General features: G+C 49.6%; 5 protein-coding genes across 5 annotated transcripts; 2 read left to right on the forward strand and 3 right to left on the reverse strand.

The window, feature by feature from the left end:
• Positions 1–3,085: 3,085 nt before the first annotated feature.
• On the reverse strand, positions 3,086–6,602 carry KD926_010478 (RNA-binding ribosome biosynthesis protein MAK21; the record flags this gene model as incomplete). Its single annotated transcript, XM_053102846.1, has 4 exons — positions 3,086–3,961; positions 4,020–4,563; positions 4,619–5,724; positions 5,778–6,602. The coding sequence occupies 4 exons, from the start codon at positions 6,600–6,602 to the stop codon at positions 3,086–3,088; spliced, it is 3,351 nt and encodes a 1,116-aa protein (XP_052953724.1).
• A 288-nt stretch (positions 6,603–6,890) lies between these two features.
• On the forward strand, positions 6,891–9,106 carry KD926_010479 (putative proline--tRNA ligase AIM10; the record flags this gene model as incomplete). Its single annotated transcript, XM_053102847.1, has 7 exons — positions 6,891–6,992; positions 7,040–7,118; positions 7,168–7,211; positions 7,268–7,358; positions 7,411–7,490; positions 7,543–7,672; positions 7,728–9,106. The coding sequence occupies 7 exons, from the start codon at positions 6,891–6,893 to the stop codon at positions 9,104–9,106; spliced, it is 1,905 nt and encodes a 634-aa protein (XP_052953725.1).
• Positions 9,107–9,620: 514 nt separating this feature from the next.
• On the forward strand, positions 9,621–10,323 carry KD926_010480 (nucleotide triphosphate diphosphatase NUDT15; the record flags this gene model as incomplete). Its single annotated transcript, XM_053102848.1, has 3 exons — positions 9,621–9,708; positions 9,774–9,997; positions 10,129–10,323. 3 exons carry the CDS (start codon positions 9,621–9,623, stop codon positions 10,321–10,323), a joined length of 507 nt encoding a protein of 168 aa, XP_052953726.1.
• Positions 10,324–14,829: 4,506 nt separating this feature from the next.
• On the reverse strand, positions 14,830–15,666 carry KD926_010481 (mandelate racemase/muconate lactonizing enzyme family protein; the record flags this gene model as incomplete). Its single annotated transcript, XM_053102849.1, has 1 exon — positions 14,830–15,666. One exon carries the CDS (start codon positions 15,664–15,666, stop codon positions 14,830–14,832), a length of 837 nt encoding a protein of 278 aa, XP_052953727.1.
• Positions 15,667–15,946: 280 nt separating this feature from the next.
• Positions 15,947–17,158, reverse strand: KD926_010482 (Gfo/Idh/MocA family protein; the record flags this gene model as incomplete). Its single annotated transcript, XM_053102850.1, has 3 exons — positions 15,947–16,626; positions 16,682–17,041; positions 17,113–17,158. The coding sequence occupies 3 exons, from the start codon at positions 17,156–17,158 to the stop codon at positions 15,947–15,949; spliced, it is 1,086 nt and encodes a 361-aa protein (XP_052953728.1).
• Positions 17,159–17,477: the final 319 nt, after the last annotated feature.

Consider the following 17,477-nt stretch of genomic DNA (forward strand, 5'->3'; position numbering starts at 1 on the left):
TGTGGTTCTGTCTCGAAATCATATACGCCTAGATCGACAGGGGAAAGGTGGCTGTGGTTAAGCAAATCCGCAGTCCTACCGATTGCTATAGTTTGCATAAGGCCTCATCGCATCTCGAACAAATTGAAAGGCTATTCTCCGGGACCTCCGATTTGGATATAGGATCCTGTCTGGGACAAGTCCACGTCCGTCTAAGGTTTCTTGGGTGTCGATAATCATATAGTTGATGGGCCTGATACCGTTCGCTTTGGAGACATTACAAATAATATCTCCATGACGGTTGAGACAGGATTGATTTGATGATTAACAGTGATGACCCGTGTGCTTTGCATTGGTTTTGCTCTTCTCTTTTTGGAGTGGTTCTATAGTATATCACGATGGATAGATAGACATCGATTGGTCTTGTAGTCTGCACAGCATAAGTCATAACATACGTTAAATCCAAATGTCCTGGAGGCTAATGCTTCATTAATATGTATCTCGCTATCTAGCTTTCTGACTAAATACTTTCAGCCGCCACGCCCCCATACCAGCTTAATGCTTTTCATCTCAGCCCGGTGTTGTCCAATCGTGACTAATACAAAGGCGTAGGCTGAAAGAAGACCAAACTTGATTTTCGCTCGCTTCATATAGTCGGCGAGCTGGGCTAATAGCTCAAAGTAGTTTGACCAACGACCTTACACACTAATCTTTACACAATTTATAATAACTAATTACCTCTCTCTTTCGGTAGTTATGTATGCCCTACCACGCGAATATCCTTGAGCTAATTAGGCCACTCTCCATCCAATTCCCCACGAGCCTCCAATTCGGCACACGCGATTGAGAAAGCAACGTAGGCCGTTCTCTTATCCTTCTGTGCCGCCCTGGCGACTAGCTCCCCCATTAGCCTGTGGTGCTGTGCGGTCAATCTCCCCCTCCTCATTTTTATATGCTTCTCCAAGATCATAGTCTTTGACCCATGGCGTTTTGAGCTCCCCCACAACTTTCAAGGCTCCGTAGGGTGTAAGGCATACCTGGGTGGGAATTTGAAGGTGATAGTTCATGGGTAGGCAGTGGGCCTTGCAGTTGCCGAATGCTAAATCGATCTGTAACGTGGTGCAGACTCATGTCTCAACTTCCAGAACATAGGAGTTTGGTGCCCTATGCTACATTCTGCCGGACCTGGTCAAATAGATCTCTTCAAGGATACAGAGGCACTGCTATCATAAGAAAGTGTGGTCTCATTTTTGCGGCCGCCTATATCAAATTATCGATTCGGACAAGCGATATTTTTTCTGCATCTATTGTTCGAGATCCGTTGCCGCTGCTCGTTCATACAGACTAGTACGTCTCTCTCGGTCACAATTGCGACACATTATTGTAAGGTCTGAAACACCGGAATAACCATACTCTGTATCCGTATGAGAAGGTCCTCAATGCCGGTAAGCGGCCCCAGCGAGGTTTTTGAATGCTAGGACCTCGGCTTGTTCTCCCATTGAGATCCACGAACATGGTCGCATCTCCCGAAATAAGGTGTTTATCGCAGTAATGCTGAATGTTGCTGATCACAGTACGCCCCATTGGGGCGCCGAATTCTTTAATTCGGTAGGGATGGCTTTGAATGTCCCATCCTGTTCGCGAGCAGAGGTCACATTCCTGCTTGCGCGTTTCCTGACTTCTCCGCGGCTGTTTAGAAACTCGGGATACTTGAGGAATCTGTATCTCTGCTCATAGTCCTTTCCAATATTTGTACAACAGTTTCCCATCGCGGTAGTATTCTATAGATAGGGGCCTGAAAGCCCGCTCCCGCCCCCTGTCCCACGACATACCAAAACGCCTCTAGGATGGTGATGTCCCCCACATTCTGGCCGACCTTGTCGTTGTGTTGGATTGGAGTGCTGTATTCTAGCACCCAATTGCCGGCAGTGTCCTGCACTTGCTGCAGGAAAATTGTCTCATCGTAAGTGGATATAAAACCGTATGTACCTCAGCTGCCTCAGGCGCATGTACCGCGCTTCTTGGCCTGATTCAAGGCTAGGTTAGCACATAGCTTTTCTTGTCTTTGCAATGGATTGATCTCCTTACCGAGTACTCTTCGCAGCACAAAACTTTGTGTTTTCCTTTCAGCAAAAGCATTCTAGGGCACGAAATCAGTGTATGCCATCGGCGCTGGACTGTTCCTGCCCCAGTGGCATTCGAATGTCGAGTTTAGGAAATGAGACAGATCTTCTTTGCCGGGTTAAAGAAACTGTCCGTAAGATAGCCATGCGATTTTGGTATCAGGCCAGCCCGACAATCTGGCACCAGAACCTGGAAGAGGTCTCTTTATCAAAATCGGGCGCAGATAGGGGGCAGCCGGTTGTACCGCTCTTATAAGCGGGGGAAACACCACCTGGCAAGTCTGTAACTATGCCAATCGATCTGGCCAGTTTCAAGCTTGCTATTTGTGTAGAATATAGCCACAGTCAACATACTTGAGACAGGATTCTGGCGTTCTAGATAAATTCGCCGGGCCAATATGTTCCCGCTTCAGAAGGCGTGGGTTTAATAGGCTCAGCCCTAATAGTAATAGATCTTTGTTAGCCAACTGCGCGCAAACATCAAACCTGCGTTGTGTTCGAGACTTACCTTTTTCATAGCTTTTCTTTGATCTTAATTCGTTGGTATGTAAGGTAACAACCTCTTTCGATGGATTTAGGAATCCGTTCCCCATCCTCTAAGTATCTGTGCCACAGGGCCCAGTATACGCCGTCTACGCGAGGTCCCTTGCTTCCCTCGAATAAGCCACTTCTTCCAAAGCATCCATATTGGAAGGACTATGCTTCGGTCACTTTTTTTTTTTCGAACCAGAACCCCGGATTCCTGAACAAGAGCTGCCTCTCTTTTCGAGGCTGTGGATCCCATGTAGTGGGCATCCCAGCGAGAAGCAGAAACAAAAGCACGAATCTTGACTTGAAGGAAGCCGATTCAACAAGATATTGAGGCTGGAGGATTGAAGAAGAGGAGGGAAAATACGATGGACTACGAAGGAAAGATGAAGGAAAACTTTTTACAGTAGATATATTCACATCGGATTACTATGCTATTCACCCAGCTTTTCGTCTCACATTCCCTCATCTTCATCAGCCAGCATGGCCGCGTAGTCGTCTGCCGAAGCGAATGTCGGCAGGTGCTTGAGTTTGCGGCGTTTCTGCTTCTCGGCCTGCTTCTCGTCCTTGGGAAGCTCGTCGACGGTGCCGAGTTCCACTTCCTCGTCGCTGTCCACGAACGCCTCGTCGTCGGAAACGTCCATGTCGAAGTCGTCGTCCTCGTCGAATTCGTCCTCGGCCTTCTTGGGCTTGGGCTGGGCCTTAGGTTTGGCGGCAGGTTTGTCCTCGTCCTCGTCCATGTCCTCGTCGTCGTCGGATTCGTCGTTGAAGATGACGCCTTCGTCACCGCTGGCTTCTTCCTCGTCGGATTTGTCGTAAGCGGACTCAAGGTCATCCATGTCGAGGTCGTCGTCGCTGTCACCGCCTTCAACCTCAGGTCTCGAATCCACGAGAGCCTGCCAGATCTCGGACTCGGCGTCACTGAGCTCTTCGTCGTCCTCTCCGGCTTTGCCAGACTCCTGGCTCTTCTTCTTGCGAGCAGCCTTCTCCTTGTCCTTTCCGAGACGGTTGAAGTACTCATGGAAGAAGACATCTTCGGCGGCAATGTCTTCGGATTTCTTCTGCCAGAAGGCCTCCGAGTTGAGGGGCAGGTGGTGGGCGTGCTTGCCGGAGCTGACCAGTCGGTCCTTGGCGTCGCTGCCGGCAAGGGGCTGCATGATAGACGATCCACGGACACCAGCAGAAGCCTTGGGGGTTCGGTAGACGAAACGGTCAAGGAAATGAGTCAGCGTGTGGATGGTCATATCCGGCTTGCCACTCATTGGCTTGTGATCAAGTAGATTCTCGGCATTGATGGACACGGACGGGTGGAAATGGGACAGATAGGGTAGCTGTAAAGTGGTGTATTAGCATGTGCACATGGAACGTGTTCGGGGGCGGACAACTCACCAATTCCCAGAGACACGTGCGGTCGGCATTACTGTGCTCAGGGTCTCGCTTGCGGGGATCGTAGTTATTGGAAGGCTTTTGTGGGGTGGCTTGAGCAACCACTGGCTCTTCCTGCTCGTCATCCTCATCGGGCACATCCCTGAACACCTCTTCGTCGTCGTCGTCGTTCTCCTCGGGCTGGTCGAACAAGGACTGGAGTCCAGGGAACGTCTTCTCCAACTCTCGGATCAAGTAGAATACACCGCAAATGAAGGCTGGCTGGTGCAGACCGAGAACTTGGATGATACGCTTGACAAAAGCCTTAACACGTCGGGGGTTTACATCATTCTTCAATGCCTTGAAAAGCAAGTTGAGGTAGAGGGACTGTTTCGAGGATGTAGCCACCCGGGGATCGAGGAGCGACTCATACAGAGTGCGGTAAAACCGGTCGGCGGCAACTGAGTGGGTGGATGTCAATTGCTGAATCAACATGAGGGCTTGAATACTGGTGTTAAAGTTGGAGGAGTGGGTAATGCGGAACAGAGTGTCGATATGCTTGGAAAGCCTACAGATATGATTAGTAACAGTCTCATGATTGAGCAGACAGATTCAGAACATACCGCTCCGTGTCCGAGCTGGTGAAAGGATAAGCTCGATTGACACCAGTCAAGACTCCCGAGATGAGTTTGTCTCGCATTTCTTCAGTCTGAGCCTGTCCCTTCTCGTCTTCCTTGTCTTTACCGCCCTTCTGGCCGAACTTGCCATGCCTCTTCTTGTCCTTTTGGGGTTTGAAGGATTTCAACAGAACAACGAAGAAGGTGAAGTAGATGTCGAGCAGCTTAATCGCGACCTGCTCCTCTTTCAGGCTCAGAACGGTCTGGTTGAGGGTGATCATGGCATAGTACTTGGCGTGTTGGCTCTGACCGGGACGGAAAAGGACTTCCTCAACAGAATTGATGATAGTCATTCTCATCATCGGATGCGCTTGCTCGAGTTGAAGAAGTAGGTAGGAGGATCGGGAGGCGATCTTCTTCGCTTTGTCGCCCAGTTTGTTGACCAACAATCGCAGAAGGTTAGTTTCCTGTTCGGGCTTCTCCTTCAGAAGCTCGAAGACATAACTGACCGCTCGCGAGCGGGAAAATTCGATTTCATCGTTGCACCACACCTCGAGAATCTTCAGCATCTCAAAATACTGATCCTTAAGGAAGCTCTCAAAAGCCCAAACGATCAAGTGACTTTCCTCGAGACCCCCCGGAAGAGCATCACCCTCCGACCATCTGCCTCCCGCGCCTTGGAAGGCCGTCAGAAGACCCGGCTGGTTTGCAAACGACCTGAGTCTACGATCACTAGGGAGCAAAGTACCCTGCGCGAACATATCCTTCAGGGACCGGAGGACTTCCACGGCCTGGGCACGACTGCGCTTCCTGCCAAGGTTGATCAGACTTTCCAACGACTTGCTATTGTGCACAGGCGACTCTTGAACGGCAAGCGTCAAGGCTGAGATCTTATCGCTGAGCGTTCCGGATGACATGATCTGGGTGTAGAACTTGTGTGAAGACGACGCAGAAGCTTGCTGGGCCTCGGAGTACATCTTGCTCTCCTTCTCGACCAGTGTAAGGGCATGCTGGTACACGCGCTCAATCAAGTGTCGGGGTAGTGCGTTGACTTGCTTCGCAGGGATCGGAGGAAGTTCGATATTGTACCAATCAGATCGTGGTGAAACCGTCTGGTCCTGGAATTAGTATACAGTAACGCGCAACCCTTTGGTTATAAACTCACAAGCTTAGAAAATTCCTTGGGGACTTTGTGAACCGGATCTTGATTGGCTTGCTGCTTCTTCGTCTCTTTCTTGGTCGGAGGCGGGGAAACTTCCTCGTCTGACGACACGCCCTCGTCCATGTCGCTTGGTTCCTGCTCGTCCACATCCAATTCGTTATCCTCCGCTTCGTTATCTTCCTCTTCCTCTTCCTCTTCGTCCTCCTCTTCAGCCTCGGCCTCCTCGTCGGGTATATCATCAGGGACAACCTGTCCAGCAGCAGCCAGCATACTCGAAAGTTCTTTCCGTAGGAAGTCGTCGTCCGACTTGTTATTCGACTTCTTAGGGGCCTCCTTCGCGCCCTCCACCTCGGAGTCCGATTCAATCTCTGCTAGTAGATCAAAGTCTTCCTCGGTACCGCCCAGAGCCAAAATCTCCTGTCGCAGGGTATCATTTTCATCCGCTTCGTTGCGTTTCGTGGGCTGAGGTTTCTCCGCATCTTTCTTTCCTCCTTTTGCAATCACATCGCCGTTGCGATCGCGCTTCTTGCCCTGGTTGTTCTTATCGGCATCGGATCCCCGCTTGGCAGCTTGCGTCGGGGCAGCCGGCTTGTTGTTCTGCTTCGGGGCCTCCTTAGCACCCGGCTTCAGTTTGATGTTGTTCTTCTTCTCCTTCGCCGCATTCTGGTCCTTCAACTTCTGTTCGATCTTCTGTCGCAGACCGGCAAAAGCCCCCTCCTGTAGCTGGGGGGAAGCATCTCCAGCAGCGCTGGAGTCTTTGATGGACAATCCACCATCAGGGACGGTCGCATTCGCCCCGGTGGCGTGTTTACCCTTATTCTTAGCCATGAAGAGCGGTTCAAATCGGCCAAGATGTGGGATTGAATTGATTGTCTGATAACTTTTTTTTTTCTGCCGCCCGAAAATCCCAGACGGACGAGGCCGCCGGAGAAATGGTTCCGCCGAGAAGTGACCGGTGCACGGGCCATCCCGAGGCCTATCGCGATTCCGACTTGTTTGATTTGCTTTACTTCTCGACAAGATATACTTCGATCCATTGGGGGTTCTGAGGATTGCGCAGCTCGGTCGACTGGCTCAAGGTTTCTGTGAAAGTGTCAACTGAACCCCTCGTGATTCATGCTCTCCGGGTTCCGCCCGACTGCGGGCCGCTATTCGGGTCCTCATCGAGCATATCTGGGAGTCTTGCGATTCCAGAGAGTTGCAGGATGCTGTTATCATGTATGATCTCGTGAGCTCTTGTGCGGTAATAGTTGCTAATTCTGTAGACTGATGGCCGAAGCCGGATATCCAATTTCTGGATTCCGACTGGTGGCATCTCGAAGAAGAAGGTCACGGGAGAAAAAGGTACATGCGAGAACCGTCGCTCAGAATGATAGGTCTGACTTGGAACTAGAGGATGCAAATGATCTTTTGGTCAGAGGTGGCTTTCTGCGACAGGTTAGTGTTTATGCCGTGCACTCAGCAACGAGTCTGGTGGGTCTAATCTGCTTCAGGCTTACTCGGGCATTTTCCACATGCTACCTCTGGGACTTCGTGTCCAAGATAAGCTAGAGCGTCTGATCGATAAACACATGCAATTGATTGGTATGTGTATCTACCAGATTGCTGGCTCGCAAAAGCTGATCAGGACTTACAGGAGCCTCCAAGGTCTCTTTATCGTCCATATCCGCCCAAGAGCTTTGGGAGCGATCCGGACGTTTGACGGAGAGTTCCGAGGTATGAGTCCGTTGCTTCAGGCTAAGAATTGTCACTAAGAGTTACCCTTCAGGTATTCAGATTTTTTGACCGCAAAAAGTCTCGCTTTCTTCTTGCTCCTACTCACGAAGAAGAAATCACTACCCTGGTTGGGAGTCTCACCAAATCTTACCGCGATCTGCCTCTACGGGTATATCAGATCTGTAAGCTCAAATTGTTTAGTTATATACAGTGGAAGGTAGCTGATTATCATCATAGCGAGAAAGTACAGAGATGAACCAAGGCCCCGACAAGGCCTCCTTCGTGGGCGTGAATTCATCATGAAGGATCTCTACACGTTCGACCACAGCGTGGAGGAGGCGCTGAAGACATACTCATCGGTCAAAGCCGCCTACACGGATCTTTTCAACGAACTCAAAGTGCCCTACTTGGTTGCTGCTGCAGACTCGGGTAACATGGGTGGGAACATGAGCCATGAGTTCCACTTTCCCAGCGCGAAAGGCGAGGACACGATCATTAGCTGCACTAGCTGCGACAGTGTCTATAATGAAGAGTTGGCGGACGGGAGGGCCCATGGCCCTGAGCAGACATCTCAGGCCGCCTCACCGGATGGGTTTGACACCGAAGCAAGATCCATCAACGCGGCACCCACCGTTTCAACGGATCTCTGGATGGCTATTTCCAAGGACAAGCAAACCTTAATCCGGGGCTGGTACCCAAAATTCTCCATGCAGGACGCAAGCCAGGAGCCTGTGGAACGAGAGGTCAATTCCCACGCTGTCAAATCCGTCGCGACCGCAGCAGGCATCGATCTCGATCTTAGCGTCGAGAACCCCTTGGAACAGTGGACGGAACAGATCAAGTCTGCCAAGGCATCGATCGACTCTTCCTACCGACCGCGGGTCTTGGATATGTACGATTCCCAGGTGCGCGTGTACAAACGGCCTCCCCTGAGTGATCTGCTCCAGCAGGTGAACTGCAAGGCAGATGATGTCGACTACTCAATGCTCGACCGGTTCCCCGAGACGACCAGCGGTATCAACCTAGTCAAGATGCACGAGGGAGATAAATGTAGCCAGTGTACTCAGGGACACATGAAAACGCACACTGCCATCGAGCTCGGCCACACCTTCCACCTCGGCACCCGATACAGCGAGGTTCTCCAAGCATCCGTCATGGTTGATCAAGCACACACTGGCGGTGGCGTCTCGGAGGACCAGAACGTGCACATGCAGATGGGCTGTCACGGCATCGGCGTCTCCCGCATGATCACCGCAGTCGCCGACAGCCTCGCGGACTCCAAGGGTCTCAACTGGCCGCGCGCCATGGCCCCTTACGAAGTCATCGTCGTCCCGGCCAAGGGTCTACAAGAAGAAGCCGAGAAAGTGTACGATGTTCTCAGCGCGAAGGGTCCCGACGCCCCGATCGATGTCATCCTCGACGATCGCGACAAGCAAATAGGTTGGAAACTCGGCGACGCCGACCTAATCGGATACCCAGTGATCGTGGTCGTAGGTAAGGGATGGAAGGAACAGCAGACCTTGGAGGTGCAATGTCGTCGACTGGATAATTTGAGAGAAAACGTGCCACTAGACCGACTGTCCGAGTTTGTCAAATCCTTACTGGACCGACTATAGTGGAGTGTCCACCCTTGCCCTGGCCCTTGTACAATAGATAGACGGTGCAAAATATTGTATACTTGTGTCTGTCTCTATACCCCTCATCTTAAAATCTCATCTCAATTGGCAGTAAATGCAGGAATCAGCCTGCTCAATCAAACCTAAGGCGAATTCCGCCTAGAACCCAGGAAGAAAACTTTACTGTAAGGCATTTTCAGTATCTTGGCCCTGCCTATCAAGTGGGTGTGGCTGAGCGGCGTTTACTTGTACGGAGTACTCCGTAGGACAGGGCTAACGACCGCAGTTCTTGGCGTTGATGTCAACCATCACTGACTCACCGTCTTCTCTTCTATATAACCATCCCCAGTTATCTGCAACCCCTTCCCCTTATCTCTCCTTGGACCACACTCCACAGGCTCAATCACGTGCCTTTCAATCTCACTTTAAATCAAACATTCCAATCCTACCCAAACCCACCACATCCACATACATCCACATCCCGCACACTTCAGAAAACCAAGAATCAAGAACAATGAACCCCCGAATCGGCGTCGGCGCCTTCATCCTGAACGCCCAAGGGAAATTCATCCTTGGACGACGCAAGGGCAGTCACGGTGCTGGTTAATACCCATCCCCCACATCCCCCCCAATCATCCATCTCAATATCTAATATCCAAAAAATCAGGAACATGGGGTCTTCCCGGCGGTCATCTGGAATTTGGCGAGTCCTTTGAAGACTGCGCAGCGCGCGAAGTGCATGAAGAAACGGGCCTGGACCTTCCCCTGCAGAGCATCAAGTTCTTGACTGCCACCAACGACGTCATGACTGCGGAGGGAAAGCATTACGTTACTTGTTTCGTGGGATGTAGGGTTTCTTCTGCTTCTGGGGGTGGAGAGGTGGAAGTGAAGGTTTGTCTGTTTTTATTTTCTCCCCCTATCTCTCTGGAATCTTCTTCCTTTCGTTCTTTCTGATCATTATATCTGCTCGCTTTTGCTTGATATTGCTTGATTGGTTGTGGCTGATTCTAACGATTCGACAGGTCATGGAGCCAGAGAAGTGCGATGAGTGGCAGTGGGTGAGCTGGGAGGAGATTGAGCAGTGTGCGACAGCGCAGAAGGCCGCAGAGGAAGAGGGACGGATGGATTCGTTTGAAGGAAGAAGGTTGTTCATGCCGATTGTGAATCTGTTCCAGCAGCGGAAGGGCTTTCATCCGGTTCATAGCCTGAGTGCATGAGCTTGGACTTGAGTGGTTGTTCACGAGGATTAAATTGGACTTGACTGGGCCTCCACGTTTGATGAATTGATGATATCTTTTGAGAGGAGCTCGTGAAAGGGCGACGACTACATAAAACAGCATAACAGAAGTAGAGAGCAATTAAAGAATAAATCCTCTCCATTCATTTGTTGATCTCTGAGCCTGATGATATTGTATGGGAATCAAGAGCGGGGAAAAGGAGCGGTTAAGGAACGCTGCATAATCGACAGTAATACGATAGCTGTATACTGACTGATCTATAGAATTTCAACAAGGCAGAATCTACTTCGTTACATAGGACTCCTGCCCTTTTACATACTAGCGTTGGTCTTTGAGTGGGTTGGTGATAGCGATTATCTCCTACATTAGAATCGTATAGCTTAGTTATTGAACTTGAGTTGCGCTTAGACTCGCTTGATTTTGCAGTTTAAAGTCGCTTTCGATGGTGGTTGCTCACGCTAAGCATCTCTATGATAAAAGCCTATCCGCCAGTTACGTGTTATTCTTTAAGTGTCCTGGAGTTGTTTGAATATAGTATATGTAAACCGCTCGGAGTGCCGAACTTCGGGAAGTGATGCCCCTGCCCCGAGGCTATCTACAACGTGAGTTGATTTACAGCTAGGGGCGCTGGCTAGAAAGCAATGAAATATTGACAGGCCAGGTAGTTATAATGAAAATCTTGATTCGATCACCAATATCTCGCGGAACGCTTGCGTTTTTAGATAGCATGAAGAGTATGTGTGTTCCTTAACGAAGCGTTGCCGTCTTTTGCTTGCGGTGTATCGTCGAAATTTACCCGTTTGTACCGACTTTGTAGGATAGACTAGTTGGCCAGCGATGTGCTAGCGAAATGGGCCGGCGCCTATCCTTCTGTCTCTGAGGAACTTCGTCTATTTGGCTGGCTTTAGCGTGTAACTGACCTACCCACCTTTGGGCGCACTTTTTCGGGATCGGGAGGAATAATGCCTGCATTCTGCACATAGCATGTATGTTGCGGCCTTTGAGAGTCCCAATTTAGGCGGGTGACCGGTAGGGAGATCTTAGAACATCTTGAGGCATATCGCTCTATTCTTCGTGAATCCATGGACACAAGATTCTGGCAGCTGACTCCGTCATCTTCAACCTATCGGCACTCCAGATGATGAGTAGGGTCGCCAATAATTTGGCCGATGATCGACTGAAGGGAGTCAGAGCTCCAGTCCATATTGGTGAATAGCGCAAGAGGATGCGAAGTAGGTACAACCTAGGTCGAGGGAGAAAATATATAAAACAGAGCAAGTGGGGAGGCTCGTTGGTCTTTAGGGACACATCTTTCTATTAATAAAGTGCTCCGAAGGCACAATAGAATCTCCCGTGCGACCGGACGGTCTAAGCGTCTAATGAAATTGAAAATCCCTAACGACTTTCGGTGCTCATTACTACAATCGGAGCTTCTATGTTGCACGTGCTGAACACTTTTCGTTTCTCCTAGGAAAGTGGTACTTATTCCTAGGAACCCGAGGGTACCTGAGGACGTTCCGCCGACCCGGATGATTGAGACCAACGTTGTGTAAGGAAATCAACAGGGGTCCACTTTTACCGACGACTCGAGGCTGCTACTTGCCTAGGAACGGAAGTATGGTTCCTAGGGTTTAAGTATTGATTCCTGGGGATGTCTAAGCTTGCAGGAATACCCATGCCGTTTCTGGGAGCACCCATTCGGTTTCTAGGAACATATATCCAATTTCTAGGAGACTGAGTGCTGCTGGGAGCTCAAACATCTGCCCTGCGAGTCAAGCAAATTTTCATTACCGCCATCTATGTCACTATACAACCTCATGCATAACAAAATCTTGTAGCAGAGAAGGATTACTATAAAGCGGCAGATTAACCTTAGCTGTGTCTTTCAGTCGCCACTACCGCTTTGATACAATCTTCGCCTCCCATCCACGTACTACTTTTAAGATGTCAGACCCCTAATGGCTTTGGGATCCCTGACCATCTGTTAAATGGGACTCCTCTGGGAAAATAAGACCTAGTGGCCTTACTAAAAAAAGTGATGCTTGTAAGTTGATTGTGAACAAAGAGACCTTGAAAGAAGACTGGCATAAGTTGAACGACCTTGCACGAAGTCCATTTAATCTTTCCACTCTTGACTCTAAGCTTGGCGACCTTGTATACTTCTTCCTCTGTAGAAAGTGGCACTGAGCACGTCAGTACGATGATATTAAACAGCAATGGTTCGATGCAGCCGCGCGAAATCAGGCCGATGCACAAGAGTCCCCGCGCCAGTTTTCCATACATTACCGGGCTAGAAATCAACGGTCCGCAACAAGAATCAGCTAGTACTGCCTTAGAGCTAGATGAATTTGCTCTAATATGGGGCGTTGACGTGGTTTTCCCAAGGCTTCCTGCCTCTACATAGCTAGGCATATCTCCGCCTCCTAGTCGGGATATCACACCAGAAATGCTCACAATAAACCGGGGGCCCTGGGATGTTTCATCGGACGATCCGGCCATTCTATCTAGTCACAATGAACACGGTGGACTACTCCCTCCAGATTCACGCCGTCCGCCGGGAGTCCTGTCCTGATGGTGAGATGTGTCCCATTTGCTTTGAAGGAGATAGCGATGAATCCGTCATGCTACAATGCGATACATGTGATGGTGTGGTCCATTTAGGGTGCATGGAGGGCTGGCTCGCCCATCGTTTACCGGGATATAACACCTCTTGCCCGACACAGTACGTATTTCACAACCCTCTGTTCCCCGATTCATTCACTAACCTAGATATAGTCGACGCCATGGATCGTTCAGTGCTCTCTCTTACGCTCATCGGCCGTTAGAAATACTACTGGCGAGCCGACAGCAGAAACACCATTCGATGCCACATACACACTAGTAGAAAAGACAAGTGTGCCAACCGCACCTCCACAGCGTCGGTCGACACAACCTACCCGGCGTTCAGACCGTCTTCGGGTCTCCTCAAGCTTATCTCTTAATCGTCGATCACCTCGATCGAGACGGGTCCCCGAGCGCTTTCGTCCCTAGGCGTAGATTTCAGATAGACGAGAGCTGAGTGATGAATACACGAATCCGCTCAATCTAACACGGGTTCATCTTGAGACAATGTTTAGCACCATTCCTGCAATAATCAGTAGACATTTTTAATTGCTATTGAGGATGCATGATCAGACATGGTTGGGCCGGTTCAGGGCGGGTATCACCGCGGTGATTGTTTGTCTAACTGCAACTCTCGACTTAACCACTAAGGTAGTTGAACAACCGTAGGCACAAACAGCCATGCACGGCTCAATATTTCAGTGTTAAATTAGCTCCACAGCGAGGCAGCCACGACCTTATCTCTAGACCTCATTATAACATAGTGATTGCCTCAACGTCTCTGGATACAATTTTCCCACTACTCATATAGACGATTTGAGCAATACGACGTTGCTTGGATACTTTAGATCCATCCTACCTCCTGAACACATTCCTTGCAAAATAGATTCCATACAGCGCCAGCCCTCTGACTTTGTGGCGAGACGGAACGCCTGATTGAGACGCTTTGGAAACATCTCGTCCTTCTGCGCCGTCTGCTAGGACCCAGCCCGTTCCAGCGGTAACCCCTTCTTCTGTGTCCCTTCCACTCCCAGTGCTGTATGCAGATCAAAGTATAGCCCAAACAACTGCGCCGCCTTTCCAAATACCATGGTTGGCGTACGAGGCGATCGTGGCGATCTTTCAAGGACAGTCTGTCTTTCTGGCCCGACACAGGAAAAACAAAGCAACACTCTTCAACATCCATCTTTGGAAGCAACAGCTCTCATCCGTCTTTGGAGGAGGTATTATGTATGTTGTGGAAGATCCTACCCTAACATTGACAAATCACGCGCCGTGAGTACCCGCGAAACGATCGGTCGGGGCTGCCCTGATCACTATCAAGCCACATGGAGCGACCTAATTAATGCTTTCACATTTGTGCTCGGGTAATGTGTTACTTCGAGTCATGATAAGCATTGGAATGTAATGGCTTTGATATGGGAGAGTGGGAGATTATCAATTGAGTTGATAACTGCCGTGGTCAGATGAAGACTCCCTTTAGACAATTGGTTTTCTACCAGTAATTTGATATGGCAATTGGAGATTTTAGGATGTTATTTCATCATTCATTCAACTACTAGAAGAATACTCATAAAGATGCAAGTGATTTCCATGACTCTTATTCTATTTAATCAAATTCTTCACTCTGAATGATGTATTCTACGCTTTTTCTTCGAGCATTTCGCTGCTAAATCAAGTCAAAACTTCAACGGTCAATTTCTAACAAAGTTAAACAACGGTGGTCACAAGTCAATCGATGCATTGAAAAATCCAACTGAATCACTAGAAAATGCTCAAAAGATCAATATCAAACCAAGAGGTCCAAACAAGGCGAAAGAAAAGCACATTGATGGGTGAGTTGTGACAGGTGCTAGTGAATTTCTATAAGCGGGGAACTATAAGTTAAAAATAGCTAGATACAGGCTCTCCCATGACATCAAGACGAGGCGTGATTCCCAATCCTGGCAAATTTGGTGCGCTGAGGCGCCCTTCGACAATCTCGAAAGGACCATCGGCTGTTTTGACCGTAACAATGTCGCGTGTCCCCAGAATGCACCGAAGGTATTTCTCAGGGATTGTCTGGGCAATATGAACAATAGCGGCAACTGGGATATCCGAGCTGACTGTATCTTGAACAGTAATTGAATATCCTATTGAAAGGCAGCTATCTCGCTGGTGACGACATTTCGTAAGACCACCGTTCTTCGAGATCTTCATTCCTATACCGTCCGCGGCGTCATCTGTAATAAGCTGAATAACAGATGAATCTGTTGTTGCGAGCTCATCAAAACAGATTGGAACATTTGTCCTGCGTTGCAAAGAGACACATTCTCTCCAAGTAGCACACGGGCCTCCAAGAACGAAGCCCAGCCCAACAGGTAGAAGACGCAGCAAGGGCAGGGCAGTTTCGACGGTAAGTCTTCCATTGGCATCGACAAGGAAGAATTCACCAGGCTGTTTATCGGCAAGTGCAGCGGTGATACATGCTGCATCAGCCACAGGCTCACTGCCGACCTTAATTGTATGTCCCATATAATCATGGCGCCGGTGTTCTGCAACTCGCGTACGCATTTCCTTCGGCTCCCCAACGTATTCAGAAGATATGATGGGTAGATTCACACCCGTTCGACCACCATGGAGGTCACATATTGGTATACCAACTGACTTGCCGAATATATCCCAACACGCAATGTCGATAGCAGTCTTCGCATGTTCGTTTCCCAGGAGTGCCTCATCCATTGCCTGGTTTATGCGTTCGACTCGTCGCGGATCGAGTCCAATTCGGCAATACCAGCTCGCACACCAAGGGCATGAGTAGCAACATGTGTGGAGCCAAATGGCGTGCTTTCACCCCACCCCTCAATGCCATTATGTGTAGTTATACGAACAAAGGTGGCGTCAAAGCTGCGATACTCCCGTCCGCCTGATAGAACCTAGACACCACCTGAATATGGGAGAGTTGTCTGGAAGACATCGATTCGTGTAATGAATAGTTGCGAATTTCTAGTCTTGAGTTCATCTATTCCTCCTGGGGATACACCAAGCCGCACTGAGACCGCGCATCATCCATGCGGGACATGATCGTGAGAGTAGTGTGCTGGGAGCAAGTGTCGTTTTCTAGCCTCCCTGCTCTAATATCCTCCGCAACAGCGTCAGCCTCGTAGTGGAAGCCCCTTCCAGGAACCTCAAAGTCCAATCTCTTATCCTCTTCGCCATTGAGCCGCACTACCAAGTAGTCTGGTTTCGATGTTCCAGGTCCTCCGATAGCAATGGAGCCTTTGGAACCTACCACACAAGCAAATTCTTCTCCCGTCTGGTATATCAAAGAAGAAGTACAAATTGCATGAGCTTTCAGATCCGGGTACTGGAGAATCACGGACGTCAGCTCATCGACCTTTTTGTCCAAATCCGTTTCGCTACCGAATATCATGCTGGCCTTGAGGCTAGGGTTGGTATTGGCAAGGCGATCCGGGGATGTGTCCAGAATCAAGGACGCCCAAGTGAGGGTATAGATTCCAATGTCCAGAAGGGCACCTGCGCCGAGCGCTCGACTAGCAGTGCGGCGGGTCGGGTCAGCCTCAGCGATAGGCATGTAAAGCCCAAAGTCAACAAAGACAGAAGCAATTTGTCCAATGACCTTGTCCTCGTGCAAGAGTGACTGAAGCTTTTTGGCAATGGGGAAGAAGCGCGTCCAGACCGCTGGTTATCTATACCGTTAGCAGTGTCACCTTTAGAGGGAGCCAGGATTATTAACCTTCCATCAGGAAAACATTCTTCTCACGAGCAGCGTCAGTTATCTTCTTTGCATCCCGGGCGTTGATGGCAATAGGTTTTTCGCAGAGGACATGCTTCCCTGCAGCAATAGCATCTAGAGCGTTCTGGCAGTGCAAGACATGAGGCGTGCCAATATAGACAATATCGACGTTAGGGTCGCTATAGACCGCATCATACGAATCATAGACGTCAGGTTGTTGCGAAGGGCAATGGCTGGCAACAAAGGCTGACCCTTTCTCTATGGAAGAAGACCCCACAGCCTGGACGATGTGTCTCGTGGTGGCGTCCGGTCGCTTCAGACACAGATCGGAGACGAACCATGAGGAGATCAAGCCGCATCCTAACCAGGTAGAGAAATTTATTAGCAATGCGAACCTGGAGGTGTACGCAATTTTCGGGTGACTGGCATACCGACAATGCCCCAGCAGAGAACAGGGAGTTCTTCTTTTCCAGGCATGTTGTTGGTGCAGCGATACAGAAGCCACAAAAGCCAGACTTGCGTATGGCCTACTTACACTCTAGGTTGGGCCAGGGTTTAAATACAATCAAAGGCAGTAGATGGGACCTTTCGGACAAGATAGCCCGATAATGACTGAAGCGAACGGTCGTCGTCCGGGACTCCGCGAAAAGGCCCTAGGTGGGGCTCCGCGAAAAGGCACGACAAATACGCATCTATCAGCTCGAAGACTCTATGTATTACAGAGAGCCGGTGGTGTCAAGAATTGTGAGGGTCAAATGAAAAACTCAAGGAAGTGTATCGCATTTTCAGGGTTCAA

The sequence above is a fragment of the Aspergillus affinis genome (assembly GCF_023601865.1).
Source record: "Aspergillus affinis strain CMG 70 chromosome Unknown NODE_80_length_173233_cov_86_490142, whole genome shotgun sequence".
In the NCBI taxonomy this organism is placed as follows: Eukaryota; Fungi; Ascomycota; class Eurotiomycetes; order Eurotiales; family Aspergillaceae; genus Aspergillus; species Aspergillus affinis.